General features: G+C 39.2%; 1 protein-coding gene across 3 annotated transcripts in view; it reads right to left on the minus strand.

The window, feature by feature from the left end:
* Positions 1 to 15,604, minus strand: part of EXOC4 (exocyst complex component 4) — a 375,161-nt gene that overhangs the window by 340,129 nt on the left and 19,428 nt on the right. For all 3 annotated transcript variants that reach the window (XM_032448867.2, XM_085511676.1, XM_085511669.1), the window contains exon 4: positions 566 to 750. In XM_032448867.2, the coding sequence (XP_032304758.2) occupies positions 566 to 750 (185 nt within the window). The remainder of the gene's footprint in view (positions 1 to 565; positions 751 to 15,604) is intronic.

Consider the following 15,604-nt stretch of genomic DNA (forward strand, 5'->3'; position numbering starts at 1 on the left):
TTAGGAACAAATACCTGTTGAGCTGAATTCCCACTGACCAGAAGCACCAAGCATCCTTAAAACACCTTTGAAACACTACAGAGCAAAGATGCATTGTTCGGGCAGTTCAATGTTGTGGCTTCTGGCTAGTAACCTTATGATCAGGTGGGAGTTTTTTAAACCCTGGCAACGTGATAAAAGGATGAGCACTTCTGCTCTGTGATATTCCCTCTGCCTCACCTGGAAGCCTCACGATCATGGTGTCTGTGGGAAGATATATATATATCAGGGAATGAAAAGAATGCTATAAGGAACTGACCTCATCATAATTCTGTGGGAAGCAGCAAGAAACAACAGAATTGCTAAGCAAAAGAACAGACTGCTCAAAGGCCCCAAAGAGCACCAACATACATGGGGGTTTCAGGATCTTCACAGCCATGAGCACATGAAAGTTGCTTACAAATCTACTCTAAGAATAAAAATTCCAATCAGTGTTACTCTCCCAAAAAAGTTTCTGCAGATGTTATGGAGAAGGTTGTTCTCTTCCCTCCCAGACCCGCTGCCCTTAGCATCGCTCCAAACCAACCTCATTCTCCCCTTCTCCTTGTTGCGTTGTCCCACTTTATTAGTAGATTTGATGTAAAGATGACGGTGTAGCTCATCTATAAGGACTAAGTGCATGTTCATCTTCTTGCTGTGGAGCTCCAGCCTCAGATCGCTCAATCCCTCCACCTGAAGAAGGGGACCTTCCAAGGAGTCCACTGCTGACACCTGGAATGAAAACACACACGATAACTTTCCAAAGTCATCTCATGTACCTCTCAGAACCTTTCCTTAAGTTAGAGGAATATACCAGGACAATTCTATCACATAATTATATAGTTTAAATAAACATAGCCAACCAATTAATGAAAGATATTGCTCCTTCAAATGTGCTTTTCAACTTAAAAGAGTTTTGTCGTTTCTTGTTATTTATGGTGTGTTTTGTTTTGTGTTGTTTGTTTTACATTTGGTTATCAGGTTTCAAATTAAGGAAAAAAGTTCTGCACAAGCACCAGACTGGGATCATAGCATCATATGTAACAGTAACTAGGAGTTTAGAATTGCTATGGGATGGTGTGGTTTGATTTGAAAGGGACTCCTCCCATTACATCATGTTGCTCAAAGCCCAATCCAAACTGGCTTTGAATATGTTCAGGGATGAGAATGTAGACATGCAACCACGTTCTCAATCCATAAGCAACGTTGCCCTGCTCATGTACTTCAACAGAAACAAACTGGCACCCAGTGGGCACCAGAATGAGAAACTTAATTTTCTTTGTACCCTATATAGAAAACATGAACAAAACATACCAGGAAGGATAAATCAAGGTATTATAGCAACACCATCAGTTTGGATCTCTCAAAGTTTACTATTTCTAAATATATCACAAATCTTCTACAATTCCTTAGAAAGATAAAGCATTCGACAGCAGCACCCCTAACTTCAAAGTTAATGTTGAAATGAATTAGAAACACCAGCAAGCATAACTTATTTTACTGTACATCGCCTATTACAGAGAAAAGCAGGTATTGAAAATTTAAATAGAAAAATCAAACATCTAATAATTAAAGATACTACTGGAGAAATAAGACATTTGCTTGTGTTTCAGGATTTAAGTTGGTAGCAAACCTGTCTGCTAAACATTAAAAATGAAAAGCAAGGAGATACAGTGAGCAGACATCCAAGCTAAGGTCTGGTCTCTTAATACCAGTAAATATTAACCATACTGAAAGAACATACACCAACAGTGTATTACTGCGCTTGCCTCCCAGACAAGGATGACCCTGAAACAGCTTTGGGGCACTCCAACTTTTTTTAAACTAAGAGCATTTTCTAAGAGAAAACTGCATTCATTCCTTTCTTCCTTCCTCCTGAAAAATGTTGCTGAGTTCCTAAGCATGACCTTATATTTTTTTGCATGGAAGGAGAACATCCATTTGCTGCTCTGCCACATGCACCTGCATCTAGATTATGCAACATCACTTAATGTAAGCCATAGAATCAGCAAACAATGACATACTGACAGTACACAGGGGAGAACTTCATCATGACTTCGTTAAAAATCTCTTGAAAGCCTGAATTTTGTCAACGCTCAGAAACAATTTCTGTCAGTGAATCAGAGGAATGAACAGGATTCCTCCTAATCGCAGCTATACTGCAAGTCAAACAGCACTTACATGGCTCCTATCATTTCACGCAATGGACTACCCATCCTCTTCTTCACAGAGTGTATTTTTGAACAGTTATTTAAATATGATCATAAAACCTTGCTGAAAATGAAGCAAAAAACCAAATTCAGGTCTCCCCAGAGAGCTAACATGTCAGAGTACATACAAATAGAGAAGGGTCAATAAGCAGGGCAGACACAGCTTAGAAACTTTGAGTAGAAGTAAATGTAAGTGCTAATTTTATCTCCTTCCTTTGGCAGGTGGGAATGTATCCCAAATTTCCCCAATCACAAAGGTGTTTTAACCCCCCAGTCACTTTGGGGGGAGGGATGCAGGCATTCATCACTGCCCTGTGAGCTGTCAGCAATTTCAACAAAGCAAGAACAAAATCAGGAACAACATTTGTCAAACCGAGAAGCTGAGATGAAATCGCAGCAAGGAAAGCAAAGAGGAAAATGTCATTAACAAAAGCTACGACATCCAGTGAAAGTATCATCTGAAACACACGCAACAAAATCTAAAGCTTTGCACTCAAATCCTTCAGCTCTGTTTTTACCTTTCCACTTATTAAAAAGGTATTCTCAAAGCTAATCATTAAAACCAAACCCCCAGCTCTCAAATGTGCCTTTCAAGAAACAAACGGAACAATCAATCCTTCACTGTACTTAAAAACTGAAAACCTCACATTGTCATGCCCTGAACTTTGTTCTTCTGGAAAAAGCAGCTTTTTTCTTTGCAGGATCTGCTACTGGACTTTAAGATGTCTTTTCTGACAACCCATATTTGTAGTCAGACAAGCTTGAAGTTACGTCCTTGATAAATGCCACTTTCCCAGTGATTGAACTGCACTGACAAGTTTCAATGTTATGCACACCTGGAGCCTTTTAACTTGATGCTGCCCCACTTCAGTAAAGCCTCAAATAAATGATTTTTTCATGCATTTCATTTCCCATTACCACCAATTATCAAGACAGAGCTCAAGACAAAAAGACTTTTTTTTATGTTCAGAATGGTTCAAGTCTGGAAAGTAACAACAGGCTCAGTCCAAGTTCATGGAGGCCAATGGAAGATCTCCAATCAGTTTAGGAGTGCAGACACCATGTACAAAAACAAACAAACAAACACCCTCTTCAGTAGTTTTACCTACGTAGAACTTCTTTAAATTCTGGCAACAAGCAAACTGTAGAGCAGCGCCCCTGGATTATATTTCAGAATACAAAACACAAGATTAAAACATTTTGTTAATTTACATGGAGGATATGGAAGTTGGTGGCCATGCATGTGGCGTGAGGACTGGAGCTTGATGATCCTTGATGTCCCATCCAACCCAAGCCATTCAGTGATTCTATGATAACCTAACATAAAGCAGTACCATAAGCTACCAAAACAATGCAGAGTTGGCTACAAAGAATGCTCATAATTGAAAGCACGTTACAAATAGATTGGCAAATACAACTGTCCTAGAAAAATACAGGAAACACTGGTAAGCTTGTGTTTCACCTTGCTGTACTGAGAAAGACCAGTTCTAACAGCTGATTTTCAGCAAATAACTGTAACTGATGGGCTCCAAATCAAAAAGGATTCATTCTCTAGATATTTGGGAGTTCTAAAAGTTTCAGAGGTGGATGGAGGTGAAGAGGAAGCAGCAAGTGAACAGTAAGAGTAATAACAACAACAGGCCTGATGACACAAACACAAATAGGAACAGCTTAAAGTTGCCTTTATTTAAAAGCAAAGCACACGTTACAACCATGTTAACATGACTGTCAACTGCCTTGAGTAGCAGGAAGGTTACAACAGGGCTCAGAAACCCAACGCTGTGTGTTAACCAAGAGCATGGCCAATGCCACATGAGTCCAAGAAGGGTCAGGATATCACTGACAGCAAGACTAGAAATACAGCATTTTTGACTAACTACATAACAAAGACCAGACTAAGGCATCTATCATTTCCAAAGTTTAAATAAAAACCTGAGTTTTATGTCCCTACTCAGCCAATATCACACAGTCTTTGGTATTATGCAAGAGACACGAGTGTATGATAAAATACTTTCACCTTCGAAGATCATAAGAGATTATTTCCAGTTGTATCGTCAACTCGTATTCAACTCGGACATATGACTCCAATTCGGATGAGAGGTAACAGCCCCATTAGGTTCAGGTTGGACATCAGGAAAAAATTACTCTCAGAAAAAGCTGTGAGGGTGAATTTTGGGAAGTGATGGAATCACTGTCCCTAGAGGTATTCGAGAAGACAGCAGATGTGCCACTGAGGGACACGGTTCAGTGTTACTGATGATGGGGTGATGGTCAGACTCGACAATCTCTTTGGTCTTTTCCAACCTCAGTGACTCTGTGCTTCTATGATTCATAACCTCATTTCAGATTATAATACAGAAGAGCAGATAGATGGGCAGGAGATGGGCTGCACAAAGTATAGCTGGTCAGAGAACAACACAAAAACCGCTCCATAAAATATGATGTTGCTTCTGACCTACTTCATAGCTATTTCTCCTGTTAAAGAAGACATAAACCTCAAAAAAATGCCCTTATAAGGGATTTATTTTTTTTTCTATTTTACTTTGGATGCTGCTCCTCCGCTCTCTGAATAAAGAAGAAATCAATAAGGGGTACCACAGAAAGAAACTTAAATACTGGGTTGAATGTATGGAATATAATGTTAGGACCACTCCTAAACATAAATGTAGCTTTTAAGATTTTAAAAAGCAACTGCCTCCCTCCTTCTTAAATAAGAAACTTAAAACAAATATTATATACTTGAACTGTCCGATTTTGTTTTCTACTCATTTATCACAAAGTTACTCAGCTATTCTGTATGGCACCTGCTATTAAAGGTAGCAGTGAATCCAAAGGCTATCCAAACCTACCAAGGAGGGATCTCCACAGGACTGCATCATCTCCATACTCTTAGAGAAGTGGTAGCTCAGTACTGTGGTAGCACAGGAGCACTCAGTGGTCCCTAGGTAAATGCTGATGTGTAACAGCAGCAAGCACAGACTTCAAGATCTTCTGTTAGAATAAGCCAAAGAATTTTCTGGAAGTGGAATTAGCATTCATATCATTAATAGAATAACGTACTAACTTGGCTTGGAAGTGATCTCCAGAGTTTCCTAGTCAAAATCGTTCAAAACAGAGCCAACATCAAATGTTAGATCACGTTCACCAAGATCTCCAGTCTTAAAAGATCTCTAGGTTTGGAAATCTGCACAGATGGAGATTTGGAGCCTTTCTGGTCTCATGTTTCTAGTGTTTAACTGCTTTTTTTCTTGCACTTAGACAGTTTCCCCCACCAAGATTTGTGATGGTTGCTTCTCGTTGCTTCACCATGCATTCTGCAGAGAAGCCTGGCAACATACAGCCTCTGCTTCTCCAGATGGTCACAGATGGCAGAACCCACTCTTCTTCTCTGCAGACTGAACAAATTCAGTTTTCACACTCTTCTCACACCCCATGTGCTTCTATAACTTGGGTGTTCCCCACTGGACTTCTCTTGTAGACCCTTTCTATCACAATGCCAATATCGCTCTTGTATCTAAACCCAGATACAGTCTTACAAGCGTACAGTCACTTCTCTTTATATGAAAATGTATCACATATATATCTTGAGGGTGACATATGAATGAGATTCAGAAAAAGAAATGCATTACTCAGCAAGCTGGTGATGGACCTGAATCTTGCTTTCCCCATGTTGCTGCCACCTCGGACACAAGGGCACAATTAATACACAGCCCCTTCTTTTTTCTCCTTATCCTTAGTTGGACAAAGAAGATTGAAGATGTTATAAAACAAAGAACAGTATCATACACAATGGGATTTTCTCCTCTTCGATCTATCAACTTAGACTAGATTTCCAAAGTATCTGCCTGTTCTTTTTAATATTCCCATTACATGATGTACTCACACTAATAAAAGGGCTAATAGATGCAGAATTGCATACAGAAGGGAGTTCATTAAACAGAAATTCTACCACCAAGTAAATGTTACCAAAAGAAAAGGGAGGTAATCTCTATCACCACTTTTCTCATCTTTATACATTTGTTTTAAATCTCTGAAAGAAGTCCGGCTCTCTCAGTGTAAGACATAAATACAAAATTACTGTATTTGTTGGAAGAATAATAAAACCATTGGTTCATGCAACAACAGAATTTAAGTTACATAAACTCACAGTCATCTCTGATGTTTAATATATACTTATGTATAAAGTACATTAGTATGCAGCGACCCTGTGTAAAATAAGGATCAATGAAATAAGGCTGAAAAAAGAGCTCTGCTCCATAGGAACTAAAAATCCTAAGTTCATAAAACAAATAGCTGTGGCACCAGAGACATTATGCAGCTTGTTTAAAGGTCACAGTCAGTTTATAGTAGAGCTTAATTGCCTGAAAAAGAAGGTATAGTTAAACATTTGTCTATCACAACAACCTATTTGGGAGGTTTTAATTTAGTATTTATGCTATAACCTTAAGTATGAGAAAGATATGTCTTTAAAAAAAGTCTTCTCAACTCAGTCCAAAGCTTTCCAGTCTGCTTCCAGTTCAACCCCTTAGGGGGTTTTCAACAACATTTAAAGTTTTCCATAAAGTATTGTAAAATAGGTAATAAAAGAGAGAAATTCTTTTAATTCTTGACCTCCAGTACTGTGGAAGTCTAGAAGCAGAGATCAAAATGAAAGCCCACAAGTTCTTCTTCAGGGTGGAAAAACAGAATAATGGTTGTTCAGACCAGGAAACAAAATGCTTTCCATCTGGGATACCAGTCTATTCTCAATTCAGACGACAGATACAAAAAGACGAAGAGCAAACAATTGAGAAAGGTTAAAAGAAAACAATGTGGTAGGTCACAATTTGAAGGGAAAAAAAAGTCAAGTCATACACAAACACAGTATGACGAATGGAGAAAAGCTGAACCCTTTGAATAAAACAGCAAATAAACAGCAGCGGCCTAGAAGGTTTCAGCTGCCTTGCTGGATGAATAAAGACAATGCTGACATTTAAAAGGGAGAGAATTGATCTATTACAAGTAACTTGCTTTCAAACAGTACAGGAAAGGAGAGTGACTTAAAAAATGGCCTAAATGCACGTAGCCAGATCTAAACAAGCAGTTTGCTATATTCTGTCTACATCTGGCTTGCATGAGAATCACGAAGGTTGGAAAAGACCTCCAAAATCTTCCTGTCCAACCATCCACCTATCACCAACATTTCCCCTCTAAACCACATCCCTCAGTACAACATCTAAACAGTACCTTGAATCTCCAGTGTTAGAGCAACATAATGAATAACAGGCTAAGCCTGCTTTAAAACTGCGTTTATATTTTTCTAATTAGAAGCCTGACATGACTCTTATCAAGTAAATAGTATTTCTGTTTTAACATTTCATCAGTATTTTGGTTGCAAGGTCATTTAGGTTGAAGCTACGGTGTTTCTGACCTTAAGAATATCGCTGCTGAATGAAATAACGTAAGGAAAACTTGCACCCAAGCTACATTAACAAATCCAAGGACTGGGAATCATTCACTACCAAATCACACTAGGCCAGTGTAGAGCATGGTGTGAAATGGTAAGGACATGGCAAGCTGAGATGACCCTGGACTTAAAGGAAAACCCACATAGTTTCAAAGCAAGGAGCCTTTGGCTATAAAGCATCGAGAACATGAAAAGCACACAGATCAGAGAGCTATTCCTGACTGCCACTGCCTCTTCTCCTTTAAAATAAAGGAAAAGGAGAAAAGGCACGCAGGATGTGAGGATTAATGAACGGCTATAAAGCACTCATAATGAACATTACTGAGTGTTGATGTGCATACTAGATATTAAGATGATGGAAAAAATTACAAGCAATTTTGTTCGCCTTTAAGCCATCTTGGAAGAATTAACAAGCTGAAAGAAGAGTTCCAAAAACTGTTGCAAAAAACAGAAAAGAAGACAAGCCCTGCAGCGGTGTTATGGAAATAGTTGAGGTCAGTTATCCTTTAGAAGGGATTTGCTGATCACTGAGGAAGAAAGAGGGGAGAAAACTAGGAGATTCTGACCTACACACCAAAAGCAATGCTCAGGTTGCAAGAGAACAGCCCACACTGAGAGAAGCCAACAGAGTAAGGTTACTTAGTGGTGTAAGGACGGGGAAAATATAGACATAGAAAGAGTACAAGGGTTACCTTTTGTTTGTGGGGTTTGCTTTCTCTTCAGCATAGTGTCTTATATTAGATTGCCCACTTGTGCATTCATCTAACACTACTGGAATGCAGCCACTTCCACAGAAACATGCAACAAGTACCAGCAGGCAGCACAATATCAAACACTAAGAAGGTGTATGTGAAGGCAAAGGAATAACACACTCCTTTAATGCTTCAACAGAGAAGAGTGCTGTCCACAGAAGTTCCAACAAGCTGAATTCCACAATCCTACATTCCAAATCAACCATCCCATCCAGTCTTATTTTCTTTAAGGAAAATAATACTACTAATAATCGGCAATATCAGATACAAGCACAGAGCTCAGTTAGTTGACAAAGCCATTTCCCATGACTATTTTACCATCTTAATTCTATTTTACAATATTGGTTTTACATCTTTTGCTGATAAAAACACCGCTACTACAAAAACATCAAAGCAAATCTGCTATAAACATAGTAATACAAAGCACAGTCATCCTTTATTGTTCCTACATGTTTCTGCAAATGGTGGTGGCCCAACCCAACTTACTACTTTCCTCTACTGACTTTAAAATATGTACAGAATTACATCCCTCACCTGCTGTCCTTTACTCCACCTACATAAATTTAATTCTTGCCATTTTCTCTTTCTCCTGCCACCCATCAATCTCTCTCCTTCCTTCTCCACTCGCTCCAATTCATCACTGTCTTTCTAGCAATGAAGTGCTGAGACCACAAGCAGTGCTCAAGAAACAGACCAGCTAAAAACCACAAGAGGATCAGCCAACTGCTCAGTTGGATTTCAACATAAAATATGAGCTATTTCAGCAACACTATGGCTAAATTACTTCCTCGAAACAAGGAATTCTGTGTATCTGTTTGCATCTGCATGTAAACTATTAAATGACAATGCACTGGAAAAGAGACACAGATGGACTTGGTACCTGTGACAGCTGCAAGCCTTGAATCCTTGGTAGCTCCTTCGTAGTCAGATGAAATTAGCAAATTAAAGGTTGAGTATCATCTCTTGAGAGGCTCACACAGCTCAGCCACACACCTCAACTGCCACAGGACACTGCTGAGGCCAAAAGTTTAAACTGGTTCCCAAAGTAAAAGGGACAGATCCAAGGAAGAAATCTACTGAGCGCTATTCAACACATAAGACAGCAGCTTCTCAGTGAAAGGCTGCCTGCTGCTGGAAGCTCACAGTGCTTTGGGAAAGGTCTTCTGTTGCTTGTTCCATCTTCATCTTCTTTCTGAGCATCCCCTCCATCGGGCACCAGTGGCCTCAGCACACCTTTATGACAACTACTGCCTCCTCAAACAGGCATACCCCCTATAGATCTTCATTTGTGAACTGATAAGCATAAGCCTTCCTTTGGGTCTACATGACGACATTTCATCTTTCACGTCATTCTAAAGGTTACCTGGTAGCATTATACCAACTTCACCAGCCACAAACCAGTTTACTCCATTGGAGAATTTCAGGGGTAATTCACCCCTGTGTTTCAAACTCCCTCGTGAAAACTAAACTTATGGCTCTTCTTCACCCATCATTCCCTGGCTTTTGAGCTGCATTAAAAAATACAGTAAGTTTTAACTAGATTATGTTTTATGTTGTTCTGTAACCCAGTAGAACTCCCAACAAATTCTGCTGGTGTTTGTTGCAATGTTTCACTAAGGGCAGGATTACAGCTGTACAAGTCAGAGTTTAAGAAGAAAATCACAGAAAGACCAATGATTACTAGAAGCGCTAAAAAAGCTCACAGATTTAAGTCCATAAAGTACCTCAATAATAAAAATTACCAACAATATCAACAGCAGAAGAAATATTAACCTCAAGGTATGTAATAATCCTAGCTTCATGAGTTTAAAAGTCAACCAATATAAACTGAAAAACAGAGCTCTCAAGCTGCCACTCCAAAGAAAGAATGCATCATTAAATGGCAGGGACAATTGCCTTCGGCAAAGAACTCATCGCTGCATCTACACTATGATCAGGAAAGATTAAGCTTAACGTTGAGAAATGTCAATTCCCAAAAGCATAGATGAGAACTTCACAAACATCTACCCTTTTCATCATGGCCAGTGCCTGTTGCGCAGCTGAGTCTTACCATAGTAAAATACTAGACACATCCATTCCACCTTCATTACAGCATGTTTTCTTACTTAATAAACTTTCATCAGCTTAAATGAATGGTTGTTATTAGTTGAGCTAACAGCCACACGATAATACTCCAGAGAGATATCAATGCTTGTTGGTGCATTAACCAAGAGCGGAAGGGCTGAGGTCAAATGCGTGCCAATGCAAATGAAACAGTATTAGGCAGTAACAGCTTAATGTACTAGACTGTCTCAGATAATGAAAATTACAGGATAAAAAGAATGAGATAAAGTTATCTATAAGTGTAGTAACAACAAAAAAATAAGATGGTTCAAAGGGAAAGAAGCCTTCCATTTTCTAATGTCTTCACCGCAGCAAGGTGAGGGTTATCCTCTAAATTTGAAAAGAACAGAAAAAGACAGAATAAAAGCGAAATATATTCTAATGATACACAATACTAATGCTTCTCACATAAAGAACTCATAAGTACTCTTCCAAACTTAATTATTTCAGCTTTAAAAGGCTCCTTTGGGGCAAACAAATAATGCTAATAAGCTCTGTCATCTGGGTAAAGGTACAGCATTCAAAATGAGTCTTCAGGAGAGACTCGAGAAAGCTCATAATTTCCCTGTTTACGTGTGAAGCACTAGAATATATCCCATCCATGCAGCAGCTTCATAAAAACAAAGCTGCCTTTTTTGCCTTCCAATCCCCAATAATACAACTATCAGAAATAAAAAGGTCTGCCAACCATTAAAAACTGGGACAAAATATTGCTTTTAAGTATGAATGCCTGCACGCATCAAGCCTAAAATGAGACACAACCCCAGAGAAGTCATCTTCTTAATTCTGCTTTAGACATCAAGTCTACAATGAGAAGACACTGCGCTAACTGGTGGAAGACTTCAAGGCAAGAAGTAATGAGAAGTATTACTATTTTGTATTACTATTTCTGTAACTCAAAAGAAAGAATTTGAAGCAGGGCCAAAACTTAAATTCTGTAATAAAAAAAAATTCTATAGAAATCCAAATGAACAAAAGTCTCTTATTTTCACTGAAGGCATTAATTACTAAATTACAACACTCTTCCACTGCAGTGTTTCAATTCCAGAATTGAAGAAACAAAAGGAAAGACTTCCTTTATTAGCGCTCTTTGTTACGGCTGAAAGAAACACAGGCAGTAAATAAAATGCATAGCAAGAACTCTGTTGCTTTTTTTAATTACTTATTTCATGCATTCGGTATGAGATGTCACCACACCTTGCTCTCAACTGAAAGCCTCTCCTCATCCTACACTCAGGAAAGCAGCCACGTTCATATAGTGAGATCAAACCCCATGCCCAGGGTTACAAACATACAGCATTTTCTGGGAAGATGTAATTACTCCAAATGCTACGTAAACTCTCGGGGAAATAGTTTTCAAAAAGGACACTTCCCATGGAAGCAGTGGAGTCATTGACCTTGGAGGTGTTTGAGAAAAGGGCAGATGTGGAACTGAGTGATCAGAGTCATAGAATGGCCTGGGTTGAAAACAACCACAATGATCATCCAGTTCCAACCCCCTGCTATGTGCAGGATCGTCAACCACCAGACCAGGCTGCCCAGAGCCACATCCATTCCGGCCTTGAATGCCTGCAGGGATGGGGCATCCACAGCCTCCTTGGGCAACCTGTTCCAGTGCGTCACCACCCTCTGAGTGAGAAACTTTCTCCTAATATCTAACTTGAACCTCCCCTGTCTCAATTTAAAACCATTCCCTCTTTTCCTATCACTGCCCGCCTTCATTAACAGTCATAAGGATGTAGGAGTAGGCATCATGATGATGGACTGACTGCTGGAGTAGATGATCTAGCAGGTCTTTTCCAACCTTAATCATCCCATGATTCTTCAATTATGAGATGGAAAAGAAAAGGCCAAATAGGTGAGCTACATCCCTTCTTTGCTCCTAAGAAAATATCAGAATCATAGCATCGGGAAGGTTGGAAAAGACCTCCAAGACCACCCAGTCCACTGCACTGGGCAATGTTTTAATACTTAAGCTTCTTGTTTGACTCTCCCTTTCCAGAGGAAGCTAAATTCTTTGTCATCATGCACTATCCTCCAAGTAACTCACTTGCGGTTTGTCTGTCCTCTTTCCCTTCTTTATGCCACCTCTCCTGTTTCACCGCCTCAGTAGCTTTACCATCATTTCTGCATAGTATGCCCTCATACTGAAACGTCTTCTGACTGTATTCACATCAAACAGAGCCCAACTGAAAAAAATATAAGGAATTTTTGTAAAATGCTTCAGTATGCAGCCATTGAGGCTGACCAGTGTTTCTGATTTAGACAAGAAAGTTCCTGACAGAAGGATGAGATTTCATAACAAACTATTACAAAAAATACATACAATAACCCTACAGTTCTTAACAAAGGAGACTATAAAGCTGTGCGGAAACTCATTTAACACATCATAAGGATACAGTGGTGAACTCTACGCTCTGAGTGGGCAGTATCAACACAAATGAAAATGACCACACGTACCTGCAAACGGATATCCCTTATCTGTGCAACTGGACGGTATATCAAGTACATTTAATTGAATGCAACAACAAAACAGGCACTTACTCAGGTCTAGAAACTGAACCAACTGGCAACAATGCAAATTGGCACTAAGACAGCCGTCAGCTCCAAGAAAAGCCCGATGCTATTATTCACTTCAGAAAGGAGCAGGAAACATTCTTCTTCCCTTGACAGAAAGAAACTAAAATTGTTCACAACATTGAAAAAGGAAGAAAAGTCAGTGTTGGAGTGTTCCCTGGCCTACTTCTTGAGAAACAAATCACTCCCTCTCTTCAACTTTCTACTAATTTAGGCAATAGCAGACAGACTCAAGGAAAAGGATGAGCTCCTGGGTAAAACACAGACGCACATCAGTTCCCAGCTCTGTAACATAACCAGGCGTGATATCAAACTAAAGCGAACAACAGTCAGAGAGCTCCTTACTTCCTCTTTCTCATCTATTCTTTGCTTTCTGTCATTCTCTTAATAAAAAAGAAAGAAAGAATTCAGCTGGTTTGGCAGCAATCCTTACTCTTATCCTATGGATCTATCTGTGCAGTTTCACACTGTTTTGTTACCAGCTACAATCCTGCGCTCAAACGAACTGTACTCTTGCAATGAGAAAACAAGTTCAGAGTAAGTATGCCATGATCTACTGGACTTAAAAGTTGTTTTTAAAAGTCTATATATTTTTGACAAAGTGATATTAGCTCATTAAAATTGCAAAGCTGGACAGTTAAAAACCAGGCAATGCAAAGAAAGTAGCCTAAGCAATTTTCATTTAATTGTGTTATGATATGACCTTTAATTACTTGATTCAACAACATTTCTTCCTTCAACTGTTTTCAGCATTTCATCTCTTAGACTAGTTAAACAAATGGAAAATATAAATTCCTCCCTATGGGTACCTCACTGGTCAACAGTAGAGCCAGAACAATTAGATCAACCTCTATGCTACTTAATTAAGAGACTGTAGTCGCAGCGTATTGCCCTTCCATACGTCACCCACTGCTGAAGGAAACTAGGTATGAACCTCTAAACAAGAGTCCTTCTGTCCTCACCCACTGACCATCCTACTGTGCCCTCTTCTTCAAGATTTGACTTGACTACAGTGTTCTGTAGCCCATGCAGATCTTCTCTTCCAGCCTCAGATGAGAATAATTCAGATTCCTGCCCTCCAGCAATCACAGTAATGTCTCCAGGCCAAGTGCTATAGAAGTCAGCCTCATCTTGCCTCCATCACCAGCTCTGCTGCTCTTCCATTGAGACTGTTCACTGTCTTCTTACGAAGCTCCTCAAATGTTAGAATTCCTCTCTCAGCACCTGATTGTGCTTATCAGTAAAGAGAAAATACACATACATGTGTGCACCTGCACTCAGCTGCCACATTACAGTGAATTTCACTTTTAGCAGAAAAGTGTGTCACAAAAGAGACTCTTTACAGACAGACTTGCAAACCCATACTTCAAAAAAGCAAATACAAAAGTTGAAGATAACTGAAACGTTCTGTCTCAATCAGGAGTTTTGTGTGCTCTGGACCCTCTTAATTTCTCCAGAGCTTAAGAGTTCAAAAGAAGTTGAAACTGGAATTTCAAGATGAAGTGTGCAACTTGCAGTTATAGAACAGCAAACCCTCACAGGAGGACGTACTATAAGGACACCAGAACACACAACATGAACGAATGATAATCAAAGCTCATCTGCATTATGTTAGACAAATATAGAATGAGAAACAAAACACCAACCTCTTAAAACTGTTGACTTCATATTGTCAAAAGATATTCTTTGCATCTTGTTCATGCTGCTGGGAAAAGCTGCCACTCTTATATTAATAATTCTTCCCAGCATTATTCAGTCATTGCACATTAGAACCAGCAGCTGGAGAGTTCTGACTGATAATGAAACCTGTAACAAGCCATCTTCAGCCGTCTTTTCCAAACAATAAGGGAATTAAAATTTCAATTTAAATGCAGAGGTTTGAAACACGCTTCAGTGACAAAATTACTTCAATTAATGTGAGTGGAATACAAAGAACAGACTGCAGAAATGCGTTGCAGCAACCAGAAATTCTGCTATTAGCGTGCTTGCATCAACCTAACACAGCGACTGCAAAGGTCTAATTTAGACTCCACATATCACAAAGCTACAGGCAACAATATTAATCAGTGCTCCAATTTCAACGTGAGGGATACAAGCTCCTTGTCAGATCACTCTGTGCTTTTAGTAAGCCAGAAGCATCTGTTTACCTTGAGGAACAATACAGAAGACAAAGAGATCCATAAACATTCTGCATTTCTGACAGTTTAGTCATTATTTTACATAATATTCTTATCATAAAAAAGGAGAAAGGAATTATCCTGCAGCCAGAGAGCAATTACAACATCACAGTCATGCAGAGGCATCGTTAAGAGGAGATGGCAAAAGCCAATGAGCCCACAGCAATTTTTGTGTATAGAAAGTTTCTGAATGCAGGTTGGTTGTTATTTCTCTGTTTCAGGTGAAATTTGTCTTCAAATGAAAGTTCAATGAGTAAATGAAGAACTGAAAGCATTTAATTTTCACTCAAGTTCTCATTGAATTCCTTCATTTAATAAAAA

The sequence above is a fragment of the Coturnix japonica genome, chromosome 1 (genome assembly GCF_054131305.1).
Source record: "Coturnix japonica strain WE chromosome 1, WE-NBRP24, whole genome shotgun sequence".
Classification (NCBI taxonomy): domain Eukaryota; kingdom Metazoa; phylum Chordata; class Aves; order Galliformes; family Phasianidae; genus Coturnix; species Coturnix japonica.